Source organism: Bos taurus, chromosome 25 (genome assembly GCF_002263795.3).
Source record: "Bos taurus isolate L1 Dominette 01449 registration number 42190680 breed Hereford chromosome 25, ARS-UCD2.0, whole genome shotgun sequence".
Lineage (NCBI taxonomy): Eukaryota > Metazoa > Chordata > Mammalia > Artiodactyla > Bovidae > Bos > Bos taurus.
The window spans coordinates 37,500,119-37,520,785 of record NC_037352.1 but is presented as its reverse complement, the minus strand read 5'-3'; the positions used below and the strand labels follow the sequence as shown (position 1 = coordinate 37,520,785).

The window sequence follows — 20,667 nt, the reverse complement described above, 5'->3', positions numbered from 1 at the left end:
AAGATTTGAAGCAACATGAATTACATTTATGCAATAATTTGAAGATTAATGTTGACTTCAATTGCAAAGGAAATTACAGTTTCCCCACCCCACCACCCACCCCTGCCATAACCCTCAGCAAACACACATTCTTTACACTTCCTGGCCTAGGTTGTTTTCAAATCAGGACTCATGATACTGCTTATTTGTTTAAAAATAAAGATTAAACATCAAAGCATGAGCTGCAATTTCAAGTAGTATACTAAATACATATTTATTTTGTTATGGGGTTTGGAAATTGAGAGAATTCTTTCCAGTGCCAAAATGGCAAAGAAAAATATGAAATACAATAAAAAAGAATGAGGCCTAAGCTTTGACCTAAAATACCACACATTGACTCAGATTCTTTTGCTTTCATATGTCATGAGAGGTTTTTGGTCTTTTTTTTTTTTTTTTAAGCATTAAATTGACCTTATCTGTCAAACCCAAAGACTCAAGGCTGCAGTACAGCATTATTCCTTTGTTCTCAGAACCCTTTTACTACTTTATGTAGTTTTTAGGAAGCTAGACTTAAAAACTAATAACACAGTATCTCTTTCCACAAAAGATTTTTCCTTCATCCTAAGCACTTTTAAATATTTCTTAATAAATCCCAACTGGGATTCATTTGAGTTGGGGAGTAAAATAGAGATGGTCTAACTGGTTCTTATTGAAGAGGGGAAAAAAGTGGCTGGGGAATTTATTTGTTTTAGGTGTCTTAAGTTTCAGGAAAATGTCCTCTCTTCTCTTCACCCAGAAGGCTTGTTCATTAGCCGGACTGAATCACAGAGCAAAGAGAGTCTGGATGGAATAGGCTGCCATCTCTGCAACAAAAGCAGGGATGTACATGAAGGGTCCCTTCATGCGGTCTAGGGCTGAGTGGAGACGGTGACGAGATATCTGGGACACACATGAGCACACTTTCCTAATGGAAGCTGGTAACAGTGCAGTTCCTCTCTGATTAGCAATCTAAAATATGCAGTCTCTTTGCACATTTTTTTCCAGCAAAGGCTGTTCCAGGTATGAACATCAGGATTCTAGGGGGAATAACTGATTCAGCTGAGATGAAAGAGCCAATAAAAATTTTAGCTCGGAGCTCAAGGATGCACTGAACCTAATGTGTTGAGAATAAATGTCATTGGAGAACTTATTTTATCTCTGACCCTCTAACTTCAATGGCTCCTAGGGCTCAGAACCTCTGACAGTACTCAGAGAGAGTTTCATTCTTTTGTAATTTCACATTAACCCCCAGAAGAAAAAAAAAAAAACACTAACCCTTCCCCACCATTTCTGTGACACTTCCATCTGGGTATCCAGATGGGAGCATTTCAGAAAGTCTGGAATGTGTAGACATTTCAGACACAAATTTCCACTTTCCTTTGCTCAATTAAAAAAAAAAAAATTGTTACTACTCACACTTTGTTCATTCTTGAAAGCAACAATTGTGGTCACTCAGCCAAAATAAAGACCCTGTCTTTCCTTATGGACGCTAGATGAGTGATATCTACTGGAAATGAGATAAATTTATCTTAAGGTATCCTTGGAAACAGAGAACAGACTTGGAACAGAAGACTAAAAGTCAGAGATTACCAACTACATCTCTTGTTTTCTTCCCAGTGGTTTTAACTTCCCTTCTCTTGCTTGCTCCTTCAGATGCTCAACACTTTCTATCTGCTATGCCTTTCATTACTCCTTTCAAGGGTTAATTCCCAACTTCTCCATGAAACTGTCCCTTGCAATTCCAATACTATGACTTTCTTCCCGCAAAAAACACTAGTTATGTATTGAGCAAAACTTTGTTTCTCTTTCATAGCACTACCCCTGTTGAGGACTTCCCAGGTGGCGCAGTGGCAAAGAATCTGCCTGCCAATGCAGGGGATGCAGGAGATTTGATCCCTGGGTCAGGAAGATCCCCTGGAGAAGGAAATGGCAACCCACTCCAGTATTCTTGCCTGGAAAATTCCATGCACAGAGGAGCTTGGTTGAAAAGGGTAGGACACGACTGAGCACACACACCCAAACACACACCACTGTTGTGCACAAAGATACCCAACAAGACATTTACTGAAAGGAGGAAGTACAACAGACCTAGATGTTGCTCTTAAGGAGCTCATAGCCCAGTACAGCAGGTAATTATAATAAAGGCTGAAGGAGCAAGAGAAATAAGGAACACAAAGACAAACTGCTGCTGCTGCTACTGCTAAGTCGCTTCAGTTGTGTCGGACTCTGTGCAACCCCATAGATGGCAGCCCATCAGGCTCCACCGTCCCTGGGATTCTCAGGCAAGAACACTGGAGTGGGTTGCCATTCTGTCCTTTATAATGTCATTTCAGACTGAATAAAATCATGTAAACTTTGTGGACAAGGTGACATGTATGGCAGAGCTGTGTAGGATGGATGAGTTTTGTGTCTTCAGAACTGGTGGGAAGGTCATTACAGATGTAGACAAGACCAGAGCTCCAAATCTGAAGGATGGAAAGTGTGCATCATATATGAAAAGCATAGTTTACTTTGATTAGAGTGAAGGGTAGATTAAGAGACATAGTAGGGAAAGGGATGACTAAGAAGTTTTTGGGAGACAGATAATGGAGACTAAAGAGTTTACAAACATGCATAAGGAGATACTCAGGCTTCTGAGCAGAAGGGTTAAGTGCTTTAGAGTTGTGCTTCAGGAAAACTGATCCGGCAATAGAATGTAAGCTGACATGGAGGTGGCAGACGTGCAGAGTTTAGTTAGGAGGTAACCATATAGTTTAGAATAAAAGTAATGAGGTTGTATCAGTGAAGATAGAGTTGACATATTGTAAAAGGAGAATTAGAACTTAGAAACGGACTAGAATTTGAATGGATTTGGAACACTGGGAAGGAGATTCCAAAGTTTTAAATTTGGATGACTTGAGAAGCATTAATACATGAAGAAAAGATGAAGAAAAGAGAGATGGGGAAGAGAAAAATTATTTAGTTGAGGACGTATTGAGTTAGGATTGCTGGTAACATATCCTTGAGATGTCTGGCATGCGATTGGTTTATCACGTTTATCATGAAGCTTTGTAAAAATCGGGAAAAAAGACTAACATAGAGACCAGAGCTGAAAGTACAAAACTGTTCGGACACATGTACAGGTAATGAAAGAAGATCCAGAGAAGAAAGAATAAATTCCCAGAAAGCAAGAAAAAAAATCAGAAGAATACAATATCATAGAAAGCAATAATATAAAGTTTTAATTAAAAAAAAGAGAGAGAGAGACTTAGCCAGCAATGTTGAATGCTATAATGAGTTCCAGGAGAAATATATGAAAATGATCATTGGATCAGGCATGGCAAATTATTAATTTTAAGAAAGCTATTTTTGAAGAAGCTAAGCCTGTTAAAGGGTTAATTAGTAAGCTAGGGAGGGGTACAGAGAAAAGAGCCCTTGACTGGGAACCAGAGAACCTCAGTGTCAGCTTGGCTCTGCTGTTAGGTGGCCATATGACCTTTTGACCCTTCTTAAACTATTTCCTGGAGAAGGCAATGGCACCCCACTCCAGTACTCTTGCCTGGAAAATCCCATGGACAGAGGAGCCTGGTAGGCTGCAGTCCATGGGGTCGAAAAGAGTCGGACACGACTGAGCGACTTCACTTTCACTTTTCACTTTCCTGCATTGGAGAAGGAAATGGCAACCCACTCCAGTGTTCTTGCCTGGAGAATCCCAGGGACAGGGGAGCCTGGTGGGCTGCCGTCTATGGGGTCTCACAGAGTCGGACACGACTGAAGCAACTTAGCAGCAGTAGCAGCAAACTACTTCCTAAACTTCAAAATTCTATAAAAATCTCTGTCAACTCTCACTTTCAGAGGTTGAAGCAAGCTACTCATGTACCTAGACCACACAGTGACACTGAGCTACAAATATTTATTAGATACGTGTCAATTTCACTAGCTGTAGTCTGTGTAAAACCGAGGCCCTTTCTGTTTTCTAATATAGAAAAACTGAGACTATGTTCTCAGAGTATTTCCTCCAAGAAAACCAAGATGATGAGGTTTCCTCCTCCAGTTCCTCCCATCCCCTGTCATCCTTAACTTTTAAAAACTGAGCTAAGACATTATCCTCAGTTTATCCAGTGTCTTGTTCTAATGCTTAAAGTCAGAGAATGCCACCAAAAGCCTCTTTTTTGTTTGTTGAAATCAGTTGGGTCATATTAATAATCAATCCCCTTAAATCATGGCTTTCCAGTCACATGTGATCATACACTAATACAGGAACACTTCCTGAAACTCAGTGTCTCATATCACATGCTCCCAAAATTAAACCAGAAATATGTTATCTGAGAAGAACCCAGATGCATTGAAGAAAGAACATTTGCTTTATTTGGTGGCCCTGTTTCTACTGGGATCCCTTAGCAATACAAATGCAGAGTCACTGCAAATCTTTTATTAAGGTCCAGGCACATTTATTTTTGTTGTTGTTCAGTCATTAAGTTGTGTCCGACTCTTTGTGACCCCATTGACTGCAGCATGTCCGGCTCCTCTGTCCTCCACTATCTCCTGGAATTTGCTCAAATTCATGTCCATTGAGTTGGTGATGCTATCTAACCATCTCATATTCTACCTCCCCCTTCTCCTCCTGCCCTCATTTCCCCCCAGCATTAGGATCTTTTCCAATGAGTGGACTCTTTGCATCAGGTGGTACATATATTAAGTTAATGTTGATGTAAAATAGTTCATTTTGACTGAATCCTCTGATTAAAGTTAATAAATACAATGGCTTATCTTAAACAAACACACACAAATTAGGAAAACATTCTCTTGCTGAGATATCAGTAAGTTTTTCTGAAATTTTCATCTTGCCTTTCCTCCAAAGATGCTGGTGTTTTCTTTCCCAAGAATCCTTTCTTACTTGGTGTCATAGAAAATAAAGGACATTTTTAAAAGCTTTTTTTAAATGCATATAATTCATCTTTGAATTCAGTGGTGAAAGAGGGAAGAAAAGGATAATCAGGATCTATTTTGCACCTGTTCTATGCCAAACATGTTCACATACATTACCTTAAGCCTGACAATACTTTGTAGTAAATTAAGCTTTGATGTTCAAGTTGAGAAAACTGAGGCTCACAGGGGTTAAGCTATCCTCTCAAGGTCAAATGGAAAGTTATTAAAACTAGAATTGAAGCAACTGCTGTCTGACTCTGAAGCTCAAGCACTTTCTACTTGACCATGCAGTTCATTCTAATAAAAAATCCACTCTTGAGAGGGTCTTAGCATTTTAAGCATAACAGATTATTATTTAGAATTTTTTAAAAGATTACTAGTTAGGATTCTCTGGAACCTCCAAATTCTGTTGTATGTGCACTGAATCCTACATTTAAAAAAAAAAAAAAAAAACAGAAACAGCCACCACCAACCACACACTCTTAGTTCTCCCTCTTAATTGAAATTCAGAACCGAGGACAGTTCCTGAGTCATGTTTGCAGGAAGTTGTCCTTGGATTCTGTGAGTGAGCTCACACCCCCATTCTTGACTTCCCAAGTGGCACTGAGAAAGAGAGGAGGAAATGTAAAAAAGTATAAGATGGGATCCTCTGACACCATGGTGGAAATTAGCACATTTCCCAGAAGACCAAGATAAAAATGCATGTGAGAAGAACCGGAGAACCAAACAGATGGGGCAATAAAATGGAGGCGGAATGAGCTCATCAGGATTCCCAGCACACGGTTTACCTCCATAGTGGGCTCTCAGCTAACCTGGGAGCCAGGAGACATAGTGAATGAGTGGGTGGTTACTATGCTGCAGCATGTTACACGAAGAGATTAGGTGGAGCTGATTCACAGCTGCAGATCTGCACGACTTTTCAAGTGAAGGAGATTCTGTGGGCCCTGATCTCTGCCACACATGTAACCACCCTCATAGGTGGCATGAGTCAGATATTCAGGGTCCTTCAGGTAGACGAGGTTACTGTACTGTGAGTAAATCGAGGATGAAGCTCCATGTTGTCAAGAGCAGATTTCAACCCCAGCTATGGCCTCTCCTTGTGTGAAGGCTTACCTGCTGTATCACAAATGCTCTGCTTTCCCAGAGTCACCCTTGGTTACAGGTGGTTCACAACACAAAAGGAAAGAACAAGGTTCTGGAATGTTTATCATACTGAACAGTGATTCTTTCTCAAATTACCAGTCCTCGAGCATCGTCAGAAGGGCCTTTGGAGAGTCTGCTCTAATCCCTTCTTCTCATACACAAGGAAACTGATGTCCAGAGAGGAGAAATGGCTCGTCCCAAACCACTTAGCTAGTGACAGAGTTGGTATGAGGGCTCATTCCTGAGCCAGCAGACTTTCCACTGCACCAGGAAAACAAAACAAAGCCCCAAAGAGCATAGACCCTGTTCAGTAAGCCCTCTCATTATACTGCCTCTGAAGGGTATAACATCTCAAATGCCTGGGTCGTTCCATCTGGGCCTTAGCAGTTTCACTGTAACTTCTCATATTGAAAATCTTCGGAGAAACTTGAGTAAATACTTACGGATATATGCTTTGTTATTTCTGAGTCTTCTTGTCCACTGTTTTCTTCATTCAGGAGGAAATTAGAATTCTGGAAATACAGTCGATTTTATTTAATTATTAAAGGAACAAGCCTCTATTTCAAGTTGCAAATATGACTCTATCAGTCTATGCCAAGAAAGGCTATATGGAAAAATACAAGCATACTACCCTAATTGTCACATCCAATTAAGATCCACCAAGGACTGTGAGTTAAAAAAACATCAAACCTGTGAGTGAAAATTTGAAAAGTCAAAGCCTTATCTGAATAATTCTGAACATGTCTGGATTTGGTGCATTGTGGAATCATTTAAAATGTAACATTTTAAGTGCATTGCAACTTTGTTACCTTCATTTTGCAATCTGTGTATAGGAGGGCTCATTTGAACTTGGGGAGTTTTTTAAGGAGCTGAAGTAAAAAGGATGTAGGAGGAATGAATCTATTCAAGGTCATACTTAAAATTTGAAAGGGATACTTCCAGGTGTTGCTGATCAAGAGACATTAGCCCATCATCCACCCCCACCCCCTACATTTTCTACTAATGAATATTCTTACCTGAGCCATCATTACTTCCACTGTCCTCTGCCTCTGGTGTTATGTAGACCAGATTTCCTGTCTCTAATGTTTATCCACGAAGAGATTTTCATGTATAGAACTTTTCTGGTAATTTAGCAACATTATCCTTGAAAATCCCACAACTATTTACATAACAGAAGTTATTGTTTGAAGTGCAAAGCAGGTCAAAAATTCGGTTTCTGGAGATTAATCACTGCAGTCTATTTTACATTATCATAATAATTTCATTTATTTTGATATAGTTTGTTTTCAGAATCAACCTCAGCTTCTGTGCAGAAATGACAAATCCATTTGTTTCGGGTATAATGGATAATATTATTAATGACCTTGCCACAGGATTTCTTAAAAACAGAGAAAAAAAGTAAAAGATTTCCATTTTCAATGTGCAGTAAACCAGCTCTGTCTGTTGCTTTGCATCAAAATCTCTGTGAACTTGTTTGCAAACAGCCCAGATTCTGAAACCAATCTGCTCCTGCTTTGGGGGGTTTCTCTCTGCCTCTGTTCCCTCCAAGAGTCTGAGGACAGCGTCTCTAACGGGGACACTGGACACGGTGGGCACCCTCTTCCCGAGAGTGGGGCGCTGTTTCACCATGTTGGCATCATGGCGACGACTGCGGGTCGGATCAAGGCCCATGTGGCCCAAGCCTTGCTGCGGAGATCACCACCCGGCGGGCTGGCGCCGGGACCCGCGCCAGACAGCCCTGCGAGTGGCCTCGCGACTCCGCGCCCCAAGCTGGACGGAACGTGGCGCGAGGGTGCGCGGGCGACCCCTCCTCGCCGTCGGCATCTGCCGCCTGTTTCTGGTAGCCGCAGACCTGAGAATTCTTTCCGAGACGGGACTGCGGACGCGACCTGTCGTGCCTCTTTCCCGCCTTTGGGGTGAGGTGGCCGCGGCCCTGCCCCGGGTGGCCCACGCCGGCCGCGGGCGGGCGGGCGGCGACGGCAGCCCAAGGTTCGAGTCCCGCCCGGGGCGCCTCCTCTTTTGTGAAACGGGGGTCGTCCCCGCCCGGGAGCTGAGGCGAACGCAGAGCGAGGCCTGGCGCCCTCAGAGCCGCCTCAGGGGCCGCAGGGGCACCAGGGGGCTCTTGGCTTCTCCACAGCCCACGACGCGGACTTCCGAGGGGGGTTCCGAGGGGGCGCCTGGACTCGTCGGCCGAGGTCCCTGAAGGCACCCAGGACCTTTTTTTTTTTTTTTTTTTTAACCTCAGCCGTGCCCTCCTGAGGGCCGCGGGCCCCAAGCTAGCGCCCCCGGCTCCGGCCCACGCGCCCGCCCGCTGGTACGCAGCTCGGCGAGTAGGCGCCCCCGCCCCGCCCCTGCGTGACGCGCGCCAGGCTGGGCCAATCAGAGCTCGCGGCGCCGCGCCCCACGCGCCGGGGCCCCCGCCCTTCCAGCTTAAGAAAGGGCGCGCGGGCCCGGCCGGGTCAGAGCGTAGAGCCGGACGGAGCGCGCGGCTTACGCGACGGCTGGCGGCTTCAGCGGGCTCCCGCGCTCACGTTGCCCTCGAGCGGCGAGCCCGGCCGCAGCCCACCGCGCAGGCGCCCCCCGCCGCGCGCCCCGACGGCGCCGGCTAGCCGGCCTGCCCGCGGACGCTGGAGTGAGCGCAGAGGCAACGGCGGGATGCTGGCGCTACTGGCCGCCGGCGTGGTGCTCGCCGTGGCCGCCGGAGCCCAGGACGGCCCGGCGCCCAGCAACCGTTTCGTGTGCACGGCGTTGCCCCCGGAGGCGGCGCGCGCCGGCTGCCCGCTGCCCGCGATGCCCATGCAGGGGGGCGCGCTGAGCCCCGAGGAGGAGCTGCGGGCCGCGGTGCTGCAGCTGCGTGAGACCGTCGTACAGCAGAAAGAGACGCTGGGCTCGCAGCGCGAGGCCATCCGCGAGCTCACGGCCAAGCTGGCGCGCTGCGAGGGGCTGGCAGGGGGCAAGGCGCCGGGCCGGGCAGCCTCGGGCAAGGACACCATGGGCGATCTGCCGCGGGACCCCGGCCACGTCGTGGAGCAGCTCAGCCGCTCTCTGCAGACCCTCAAAGACCGCCTGGAGAGCCTGGAGGTAGCAGGGCGCGGGGTCCCTGGGGGGACGACCCCGAGGAGCGGGGCAGAGGAGAGGCGCGTGGTCTTGCCCTCTGGGCTGCGCGGGACACCGCCGCCCGGGCGCGCTCGGACGCCAGGCGAGCTGGGTTTGGGGTCAGGGGCGCTCTCGGTCTGGCTCCGAAACTTAACTTGCGTGGCTCGCATCCCTCCTCCCCATCTCTTTGCTGGAAGGAAAAGGTTAAATTCCCGCCCACCCCACCCAGCCGTGCCAGGCCTGCCAGCTATGGGGCCATTCACTCCCCGAGGTCCAGCCTGGCGAATGGGGACGGCCCCCCCCCCCCTTTATAAATCTCCCAGTCTCCCCGAGCCGGACGCGCTCCTGGACCTTGTCTCAGGGGACAGGCAGCTTCCGCGGGAGGTCAGCAGCCCCGGGCGTCCGGTGTTACCTTTTATAAATCAAATTCGGCTGGACCAGAGCAGGCGGAGGCCCCGGGGTCTCGGCGGAAGGCGAACGTGGGCGGGTCACGGTTCACACCAGGCGCACCTCTAAGCTGGTTAACTTCAAAGACGCTGTCCCCCAATTGCGCGCGCGGATCCTAGGGTGCTCCTCCCGATTGCTCTGGGGGAAGAGACTTTCTTCCCTTCTCGGAAGGTGTCTGCAGTTTGGAACTTTGAGAGAAATCTTCATTTAATTTCCATTTTTACTCTCCGCCCCGTTTAAGAAATGTGGATGTTTCTGTTACACACGTTCACAAAAATACTTCTTAGCAAAACTAGATTCCAATTACAGGTGGTAATTATTGCAAAATTATTTGAGAGTTTCCTCTGGCATGATGGCTAAATACAGTATTTGCAGCATCTGTATATCCCTCGATTCATTATGATTAATAAGAGCTAACGTTTCTGGAACACTAAATATGCGCCAGGCATATTATCTAATTTTAACCCGTGCAACAACCCCCCCAGGCAGATCCTATAATCTGTTTTACAATTTGGAACACTTAGAGGGAGGGGTAGACAGCTTGCCAAGGACTGGTGGCTAGACAGCAGCCGGCATCCTCCAGAGCCAGCAGAATGGTGGAGGAATAAAAGAAATAGGAGGTGAGGATTTAAAAGCAGCATTAAAAGCGAAGGTTCCTGGAATTCAGACTAGCCCTGTTTTAAAGTTCTCATTTTCCAGTAACATCTCTGCAAGCATAGTCATGCACTTTTGGGCCCTACCGGAACTTGGAGGTTGCGGGGGTTGGGGAGGGGGGTGCTAGATGAAAGCTCGTCTTCTTTGAGGACCATTTGATTACCTCTTTAAAAAAAAAAAAAAAAAATCCTAGCTGTATTTTGGTCCTTACTTGAGAATGATAGATGTTGGTAAAATTTTTGACTTTTTAGTGAGAGGAGGAACACAGCTTCCTGAGAAGGGAAATGAGATTACTAAATTTAAAATATTGCAGCAGAGTAATTGCTGTTTGACTTTAAATCCTTTCCGTACCCCCCCCCCACCCCCCACAAATGAGTGAAATGCTCCCGTTCCCGCCATTGACACGATTTAATATTCCTATTTGGGAAGCTTCTCCCTATGTGGTGGGGGCCATTAGAGCTCCATTTCACAGTTCCTTTTTAAACTGGCGCTAATACTTCTCCCGCCTGTGCCCCCCACCCCCTTCCCTCCTCCACCGAAAGCACCAGCTCCGAGCGAACGTGTCCAACGCGGTGCTGCCCGGCGACTTTCGGGAGGTGCTCCAGCGGCGGCTGGGGGAGCTGGAGAGACAGCTGCTGCGCAAGGTGGCCGAGCTGGAGGACGAGAAGTCCCTGCTCCACAACGAGACCTCGGCTCACCGCCAGAAGACGGAGAGCGCCCTGAACGCGCTGCTGCAGAGGGTGACCGAGCTGGAGCGAGGTGAGCGCCGGGCTGGTGTCTCTGCCGCCCCCTTGCGGCCGTCCATCAGCCGCCTCTCCACCCCCCCCCCCACCACCCCCACCCCCCGCCCCGCCCCCAGTCCATCGTCTTGGTACTTGGCTGCCGTGTAAGGGGGTGAAGCGGAGCTCAGAGCAAGGGAGGGCAGGCCCGGAGGAGCCCGTGGCACTGCCATCATGCCCCCTGACAGACGCGGCCACTTGGGCCCCTGAGGGAGTGGTCACTGCTAGACCCCTGCCTGGTGACTCTTGGCGGGGAGCTCTGCTCCTGAGTTTGCCCGGTTTTGAGACTGCTCTCCCGTCCTCACCTCTGATCCTCCAATGCTGGGGGCAGAAAACCACCGGACTCCTTACCGTCCCAGCCGCAGCCCGCCTCCCCCTCCTGCCTCTCACCTCTCAGGCCAGGTGTTGCTGTTTCAACCTGAGTCATCTCCTGGTGCACAGAGTGTGCCCTGTCAGAGACTCGGTGGAGATGGAAGGGGCACTGCTAGCGGCTGGGAGGGTCCTGGTTTTCATTACTTGTGCTCAGACCCGTTGTCAGCAGTGATTGTGGCCCTGCCTGCCTGGTGGTTCCTGGCTGTTTGAGCAAACAATCGGGGTGACTGATAACAGCCATCTCTGGAATTAACCCTGTCCCCAGCCCCACTGGCATTGTCCATGAAAAAGCAAGACACTCAAGATCCGCTCGTCCAGTCTGATTGCTGACCTCCTGCCACACAGGCATTTCAGTCCCTTAACTAGACCCTGCAGCGGACTCTGAGTCTCTTTCTCTTCTCTGCTCAGATTCTCGTGGGTGAGTTTCTCCCACAGGAAAAGGAAGGGAAGGGATCAAGGGCCCTAGATCATTCAGACTGTGCTGGGTGTGAAGTTTTAGGTTTGCTGGTTGTGGGTATAGGATTATAACCTTTCAAATGCACTAACCGGATAAGGGCAGCTTCTGATGACTCAGTTGTATGATTTGGCAGGTGAATGTCCAGTGGCAGAATGTCCGCATACTCTTCCAGCCACGTCGGCTCAGCTGGGCCAGATGGAGGCATCCAAGGAGAGAGTGTTTCTGTTTCATTTGATTTAGTCATTTTTTCAGCAGCACCCCCAAAGTCAAAGGGTTCCTTCATCCCTCTCCTGCTCTCCTCTTCCAGGAAAGCCTATTCTTCCTTCCTTACCATTATTATTGCACTTGGATTCTTGAGTTAAAAAAAGTCCTCTCTGCCTCACCTCCCTTGCTGGGTGACCTCAGGAAGCTCCTTAGGTCTCAAAGGCCTTCCCCAAAGGGAGAGCAGCTGGAACTTACCTCTCTGTCACTGGGCAGGAGGAGAGGAAGGCACCGTTGGGGCCAGGGATGGGTGGCTCACCTTCCCTTGCCCAGCTTCGCCCTCGTGGGACCTGCAGGCCGAGGGAGCAGGCACACTGCAGTTACTCAGTACCTTGATGGGAGGGGATGGCTGCAGAGTGAGGGGAGGGCTTTGCCAGAGACCTTGGTGGCGGTGTACCTTGCTTGGCCTGGTGGCTGAGTTGCTACAAGGAAGTGGGTTAACGGAAGCGGGTTAGTAGAAGTCTACTGAGTCGAGTGTGGGAGACAGGACTCTTGTTATACCCATTTCATAGATGAGAAAGAGTGCTCCGAAGTTCTCAGCCAGACCTGTCATCTGTCTCGGGGAGAGGGGGTCGAGGTGGGGCCCAGGCCACTGGCTAATGGACGGCAACAGGCACATAACGCCGCCCCTCCCCATCTTGTTCTGTGACTCCAGGGTGGTTCTGAGTTTCACATGGGTTCCTCCAAATTCCTTCATCGTGGCTTTGGCCACCCAGGGGCTGCCCCTTTGTGACTCTCCCTCCCGACCTTGGTGTGTCTGTTCGCAGCCAGAAAGCCACAGTGAGGCCTCACCTCAGCCAGTCTGATTCCTGCACCCATGCTCATGGGTGCTGCGGAGCCTGCGGAGCTTGCCTGGCACAGAGGGGAGGTCCGTGTCCAAACTAGAGCTGGACTCCACAAGGACAGGGCCATTCTTACAGAGCCTGCAGACCCTGGCACTGAGCAGTGGCTCAGGGTCCGCTGCCTCTCGACCCCTGGATGAGAGCTCTAGAATCCTGTGTGCTCCACCCAGCCCTGGGGTGAGTCTTTGAGGAAGGTGATCATTTGTCTTCTGAGCAGTTCTCTGTGTCTGTCATGTATGTGACAGGTGTGAGCAGAGACGGAAGCTGCCAGCCCCCAAATGTACCATGAGTAGAAAGCACACTGTGTTCCTTAGAAGCATCCTGCTGAGCCCAGGGGAGACAGACCTCAACCACACACGGAGGGGGGCCCTGGGGGTTCTCTGGTCTTCCGTGCACCATTTCCTGCCTGTTAAGTGCCTGTTTTGTGCCAGATGCCAGGCTCTGAGCTCCATGTTCTGTGTCTCCTGTAATCCCCGCGACAACCCAGTGAGATGGGATTTGGTTAGATGAGGGACTGAGTCAGAACCGAGTGACACCCGCTTTCACGTGGCCGGCAGACTGCAGAGCTGGGGTGGTGGTAGGCGGCGACCCCCAAGGACCAGAGTCACGGAGACTGCAGCCTACAGTGGCATGTGGGCCTCAGCCCTGCTGGGCGGGAGGCTCCTCCCAGCCCAATGCTGAGCTTCCAACCCTGCGTGTGGATGCTCCTGCCGCCCAGGTCCCAAGGGTGCTCGCTTTCTTTACTGGGAGACCTGCTCATCTGTGGGGGCCTCGGGACTCCGGGTGCTCCAGCCAGGCAGAGCCCAGCTCAGAGCGGAAGTAAACGCTGGAACCCTTGTCTCTTAGCCCCAGGCTGCTCCCCATCCTTGGCTTGTCGGCCACCTGCAGTCTCTGATTTATCGGTCAGGCCCTTTAATTCCTTAATTGGTTTTAACTAAGTTTCCTCTGAACCTCCAAGCTGTTTTATATGAATAGAGGGCGCCGGCTTTCAGTGTATAGCTGCCCCTTGGCTCTCCCAGCGTTGATGGAACCGATCTGTTATCACTGGGCTAATGATATTACCGACCCCAAGTCTGATCAAATCAGCAAGCCTGCCCATCTGCAAGGAGAGAAGCCATTTCCCTGTATTAGATAATCACATCCCATGAAAACACAAGCATTTGCACATTAAGTATTTGCAGCTGCATGTCTTGGGAAGTACAACTTCCATTCCTGGCTCTGTCATTTGCGGGCTGTGTGACTTGGGGTAAGTTGGTACCCTTTTCTGAGCCTTGCTGCTGCCACTGTGAAATTTGAAAAATCAGGGATCCAGGACTTTCTGGGTCTCTCAGCTTTGCTTCAGCCTCACAGGGGGCCCATCTCAGCATAACCTCTGGCCTGGCCCTGCCCTCAGCTTCCCCAGGCAACAAGGTCTTCCCACCCGTCTCCCGGCACTCTGCAGCCTTGGGAGGTCAGGAGGGATCAGGCAAGACTGCATAGTCAGCAGATAGAAATAAATACTACATATGAAGCATAGACTCTGATGTTTCTACATTGCCCATTCCAGAGAGGTCAGAAGGTCCTCGGGTGGGGTGTGAACTGTGCACCAAAGAGCTTCTCTCACGTGTCTGTGTTCCTCACTGTGGCAGTAAATGAGTCTGGGGTGGGACTTCCCTGGCAGTCCAGCGGTTAAGACTTTGCTTTCCAATGCAGGCAGTGGAGGTTCAATCCCTGGTTGGGGGAGCTAAAATCCCACATGACTCATGGCCAAAAAACCAAAACATAAAACACAGAAACATTGTTATAACAAACTCAATAAAGGCTTTAAAAATGTCCCACATCAAAAATCTTTTTTTAAAAAATGAGACTGGGGGCTCGTGGTGGAGAATGGTTCATCCATTCTGGCTCCTGTTCTCCAGAGCAGGGCGAGGAAGGAGCAGATTTCATCCATTAGTGACACAGGCAGTATGGTTCCAGGCCGAGAGAGCCTGCCTGTCTTTGATGAAATGAGGATCCTCTGGCCCCTCGTCAGCGCTTAATAAATACTTGTTGAAGGAGTGACGGGCATTTAGGCTCCTTCCCTGGCAGCATCTGGTCCCCAACAAGAGAGAAGCTTTTGCTGTGATGGTGCACAGAGTCTGCAGTCCCCTGCAAATGCTGGGATCTGTGATAAGCACACAGTGGCTTGTCCTCTGTGTGTTTAGTTATGATATTGTTAATTTCAAGCTTCAACCAAAACTGTACCAAAAATGACTTAGACCTATTTAAGAGTTTCAGTTGTTTGCCAAAGGTTTCGGAAGCACCACATGCTTGGGGACAGCCCCAAGTAGGCCCCAAGGGATCAAGGCTCAGGGAGGGTGGGCTCACCTCAGTGGGTCAGGAATCTGCTTCCTGCTGGAAATGGGTCAGTAAACTTGGTTTTCTCTCGAGGAGGGACGGGCAGGTCCTGAGCAAAGCAATTCACTCAGGGATTTAGTCCAAAAGCCACTTCTGAGTTCAGCTGTAATATCGAGTCACAGGTGCCTGACTCCTTTACCTCAGGCAGTGGCAATTCTTCTGGGGGAGAAGTGACATGGACTCGTTGGTGGACAAGTGTTTATGGAGCGCCGGGGTCCCACCTCCAAGCCCAAGTCCAGCAGGCCCCCTCCCAGCCCTGCTGAAGGAGCCAGATTTCTAGGAAACAGCAGAGGCAACAGAACTTCGCTGAGGAAGGGGTTTTTTGGCTTAGTTTAACCAGAAGGTTAAATCCAGCGTGCCTCTTCCCCCTTCCTCGAGCTTCCAAGAGCAAGGATGTGCCTGTTTCCCACTTCAGCACCTTGGACAGCGGTCAGTCTATAGCAGGTGCCCTGTGCTTAGGGGACCCGCTTGCAGGGAGGGGGTCCAGGTCAACTGCTGCTCTGGGCTGTGCTGGTTTTGGGGAAAGAGACAGGGGCGCTCACACGCTGTCAACCCCTCCTCCCCATCCCGCTCGCCCCACCACCACCCCCAGGCAACAGTGCTTTCAAGTCGCCAGATGCGTTCAAAGTGTCCCTGCCCCTCCGCACAAACTACCTGTACGGCAAGATCAAGAAGACGCTGCCTGAGCTGTATGCCTTCACCATCTGCCTGTGGTTGCGGTCCAGTGCCTCGCCGGGCATCGGCACCCCGTTCTCTTATGCCGTGCCCGGGCAGGCCAACGAGATCGTGCTGATTGAGTGGGGCAACAACCCCATCGAGCTGCTCATCAATGACAAGGTGAGCTCACTGGGACGGCCGCCACCCTCCCCCCTATCCAGGTGGCCATCGAGGTTGGGATGCTGCAGGAAGTCTGACATCTGACCACAAGGCTATCCTTTCCCCAAAGGGGATGGTTTGGCCCTGACTCAGTCCCACTCTGGGCAGGTGACCGAGCAGGGGGCAGAGGGCCAGGCAGCTGTAGCTTGTGGGTATCCAAGCGGTGAGTCCCACCAAGAAGCCACGGAGGGTCAGAGTGAACTGGGCCTCCTCGGGACAGCCTGAGTTTTCAGGGGCCCTCAGGCCAGTCAGTCAGGGCGGTTCCCCAGGAATAGGGGAGGGTGTGTGTTTGTGTATGTGTGTGCAATTGTGTGATATTTCTCATTAGCATGTCTTTCGGGGGCGGGGGGAGCTTGAAATACATTTACATACAGTAGAATTTATACTTTTTAGTTCAACCAGTTTTGACAAATGCATAACTGTGTAACCACCACAATTAAAATATAAAACAGTTTCCTCTTTACCCAGATTTCCTCCTTTCCCTTTTTTAAATTGGAAGATAATTGCTTTACAATGTTGTGTTGATTTTTGTTCCCTTTTATAGTCACCTCCTGCTCCCACCCCAGCCTGAGGCAACCACCCATCCGTCTCCTGTCCCTCCAGTCCTGCCTTTTCCAGAGTAAATGTCCCTTTTTGATAGACTGGCTTATTTTGACATTCAGGAACATGGTCTCCTTAAGAGATCAGCTCTGGGCGTCTGTGGGACCCTCCTGCAGCCTCACTTAAATGTAAGGCGGGCTGCATGTCACCCAACATGCAGCCTCACATCCTCCTTCCTGGGGCTGAGTGGCGGATGGCTGCACAGCCCCAGAGGGCTCACCGGGCACTCGGCCCCCACCCTGCCTGTCTCTACTGAACTGCTCTGGCTGGAGTTTGTTTAAGTGGGAAACGCTACAGAATCCACCTGAGGGGCTCCTTCCGGCAGTGACCACGTCCTTGAGCTGGGGATTAATTGTTCTAAATGACGCGCTTGGACAAAGCAGAGCCGAGAGCCTTGTTTTCCTCTTGGTTTCAATGTCGTGTAAACAGCCAATTCCTGGGAGGGAGCTCCGGGTTGCTAGGACACCAACAGTAACAACATGATGCTTGATGGCAGAGCTGGTCTGTAGAGGACTTACAGGACCTCGGGGAGATGGTGTGGGGCGGAAGGGCCCTGTGTGCACTCCTACCCTCCCCCCAACGCTCACACATAGTGGTGGGTGGCCTGCCCAGGGGGACACACACACGCGTAGATCCCCAAGTGTCACAATGGCTGTTGGGACCCTACCAGCAGAGTGTAGGTGCCTGGTCTGACTGTTTTTCAAAGAAGTTGCCCAGTAGAGCTCTGACTTCCCTTTGGGGTCTCCAGGAGGACACACACGTGTGTAGATCCCCAAGTGTCGTGATGGCTGTTGGGACCTTACTAGCAGAGTGTAGATGCCTGGTCTGACTGTTTTCTAAAGAAGTTGCCCAGTAGAGCTCTGACTTCCCTTTGGGGTCTCCAGCAAGGGGCGTTCAGAACGAGCATGAGAGCAGGGAGCTGTCCGTCTCATCTGCTTGGTCTGCACAGTATCCCAGACCCTCAGCCAAGCCAGGATCCAAGCGTGTCCAGTCGAGAGCAGGGTCCCCCTGGGGTCAGCAGCTTGTACCCAGCCTACCCCTTTCCCTTTAAGAGTCTGTGATGTATATGGTGTCTCTAGTCCAAGGGTCCCTGTGAGCTTGCAGGGTTGGGCATGTTACCCACAGAGCAGAGAGGGGGGAGATCAGAAGGGACCCCCACTTCCCGATGAGAGCAGCAGTGGGCTCATGGCCTCCAGTGCCCCCAGGTCCGACTCCTGGGGACCCTGAGGGGCCCTCATCTGCATGTTGCCACCCACAGGTCGCCCAGCTGCCCCTGTTTGTCAGTGACGGCAAGTGGCACCACATCTGTGTCACCTGGACGACACGGGACGGCATGTGGGAGGCCTTCCAGGACGGGGAGAAGCTGGGCACCGGGGAGAACCTGGCCCCGTGGCACCCCATCAAGCCAGGCGGTGTGCTCATCCTCGGGCAGGAGCAGGTGAGTGCAGCGGCTGGCCACACAGCACATGGCTGTCTCCCCGCCCGGGGCCCTGCCCAGCCTTCTGCCTGCCGGACCTGGCCTTGGTCACCGCGGCATGACAGCCGGGGCTGGACACCTGGGGTCCCCTCTGGCCTAACTCCGGCTGTCCTGTGGCCTGAGGGGGTGAGGGCAGGGATGGGGACACGTCCTGCCCTTCCTAGCAGGGACCAGGTTGGTGCGGTGGGTTCTGTAGATTCTAGAGTGGCGTCTGTGCAACACGGGCAGGAGCGTCCCCGGAGCCGCAGGGACGCCGGGCCGCCTCTGGCCCTTTGGCCTCTGCCTGCCGCTATGTTGACTCGGGATGCTGGGCCCTGGCTGGCACTGGCATCTTCCAGGGGCTCCTGGCTCAGGGTCATGACCTTGATCCCCAGCACAGCCACCTGGGGAACCACATCTATGGTTGAGACAGGTCGGGGGCTCAGAGGCCGCCCTCAGAAAGCTCGCCCCTGGAGCGGAGGGCAGAGAAGAGTTCACGTCTCAGCCCGTGTTTGGGGTTTGCTGGTGGAAATCAAGGGAATAGACCCCGGTCCTCTGGGGGGCCTTGAGTTGGGGCTCTTGGCTCTCTCCGCACCATGCCCCCCAGACACTTCCCTTTTACTTCTCCCCTGGGAGGGGCTGGGAGTCAAGCGACCCGGGTCTAGTTCCAGCTCAGGGGCCTTGGAGGATCTCTCTCATTAGTCTCCCCTCCGTAAAGTGGGGTGGTTTGAGCCACGCCCTCTCCTGGGCCTCATGAGACCCTTTGGAAGCAGCAGGACTCAGTGGTCAGGGGGTGCCATCTGAGTCAGGGGAGTCCGCCCCTGCCCCACGTCCCTTTCAAGCTGGCGCTCCCCCGCCAGGCCGGTCACACGCCTGGGAGACGGGACAGACATGTCCGCCCTGAGCCTGCCCCCACGCACTGTGTCCCCCTTCCCCAGGACACAGTCGGCGGCAGGTTCGACGCCACGCAGGCATTTGTAGGGGAGCTCAGCCAGTTCAACATCTGGGACCGCGTCCTCCGTGCACAGGAGATCATCAACATCGCCAACTGCTCCACGAACATGCCGGGCAACATCATCCCCTGGGTGGACAACAACGTGGACGTGTTCGGAGGAGCTTCCAAGTGGCCGGTGGAGACCTGCGAGGAGCGTCTCCTTGACTTGTAGCCACCCGCCCCTCTGTCCAGGAGGCAGGGGCCGGGCCGTTCTCCTCATGCCCCAAGTGGAACTGGGCACGAACCTCCTGCCACAGTGGGCGGGGGGCCCCCAAAGCCCCTCCCAGAGCATCTCTAAGCCTGAGGCTCTGTGGCAGCATCTGTCACCAGCTTATCTGTTCCGAACCACGATTTTGTTGGTTTGGGGCAGGGAAGAAGCCCTGAGCCGCAGGTGGACGGATTCCTGACTCCTGCCGTGGAAGGACTCCTGCTCAGAACCCCTGTGAACGCTAGTGCGCCCCAACCCTGCCCGCTGTCACGGATCCCTGGTGTCTCGTGTGCGCCGTCTGTCCGTCCCCTTCGAAGGCCGTGCATCGTCCTGCCGGAGCGGCCGTGTCCCTGGTGTGTCGCATACACCCTTGCTGTCAGCTGAGCACGCAGCGAAGCCCCGCCCTTCTCCCCCTCACCCGCCCAAAAAAGGGTCTTTCTCTTGGTGTTCTTTACGCTGTGACTCTTTCTGTCCCAGGAACTCCTGAGCTTGTAGAGGAAGGCAGGCTGTCCAGACACTGCCCTGCCTGATCTCCGAGGTGGAGGGCGCATCCACAGCTCCAGGGAGGGGGCTGTGAACAGGAACCCTGGACACAGAAGGGCCCGGGCCGCTGTCCCCCCGCCCTCTGTCAGCTTGCCCTCTGACCTGCGCTTTGGCGGAATCCTGGCTGGCTTTGAAAGGTGTCTTTCCCACTGGTGCCAAAAGTGCAGCTTTTACAACCATGCCATGTGGTTTGGAAATTTATTTTTTTTACCACCCCCACTGCCCCAAACAGAAAAGAGCAGCCATTAACCCGCCCCGGTTTTTTGACATCTTGCCCCACTGTGAGGCACGTGCTCATTTTAATTCACGTGGATTCCTGTGAGCATCCGACTGTCTCCACTATTTCCCCCAGAACTACTTCTTCAGGAAACGGATGTCGTTGGCTGGTGCCTGCTCAGTGACTCCAGACTGCTTATAGTTTATTGGACAGAGGACATCATTTATTTTAAAAGATAGATGTGGTTCAGTGGGGAAATTTATACAGCTAAATATTATATATTTTATTTTTCATACATGTTCAAAGTGCAGATCTGTGAAAGTTCCATTTGTAGGACCAAACTGACATGCCCATCCTAACACTGTATGCTACAAGAACTCTTCTGATGATGGAATTTTGATTAAAATGCACTGGAAGACA

At 51.3% G+C, this 20,667-nt stretch overlaps 1 protein-coding gene and 1 long non-coding RNA gene across 2 annotated transcripts in view; one reads left to right on the top strand and one right to left on the bottom strand.

The window, feature by feature from the left end:
* Positions 1 to 8,544, bottom strand: part of LOC132343878 (uncharacterized) — a 19,561-nt gene extending 11,017 nt beyond the window's left edge. Inside the window, exons 1-2 of the long non-coding RNA XR_009492885.1 lie at positions 7,086 to 8,544; positions 6,513 to 6,581 (exon numbers count right to left, since the gene is read on the bottom strand). This is a non-coding gene — a long non-coding RNA (uncharacterized lncRNA). The remainder of the gene's footprint in view (positions 1 to 6,512; positions 6,582 to 7,085) is intronic.
* Positions 8,541 to 20,667, top strand: NPTX2 (neuronal pentraxin 2). Its single transcript, XM_002698218.6, has 5 exons — positions 8,541 to 9,150; positions 10,809 to 11,025; positions 15,946 to 16,190; positions 18,088 to 18,267; positions 19,224 to 20,667. The coding sequence occupies exons 1-5, from the start codon at positions 8,725 to 8,727 to the stop codon at positions 19,449 to 19,451; spliced, it is 1,296 nt and encodes a 431-aa protein (XP_002698264.1). The 5' UTR covers positions 8,541 to 8,724; the 3' UTR covers positions 19,452 to 20,667.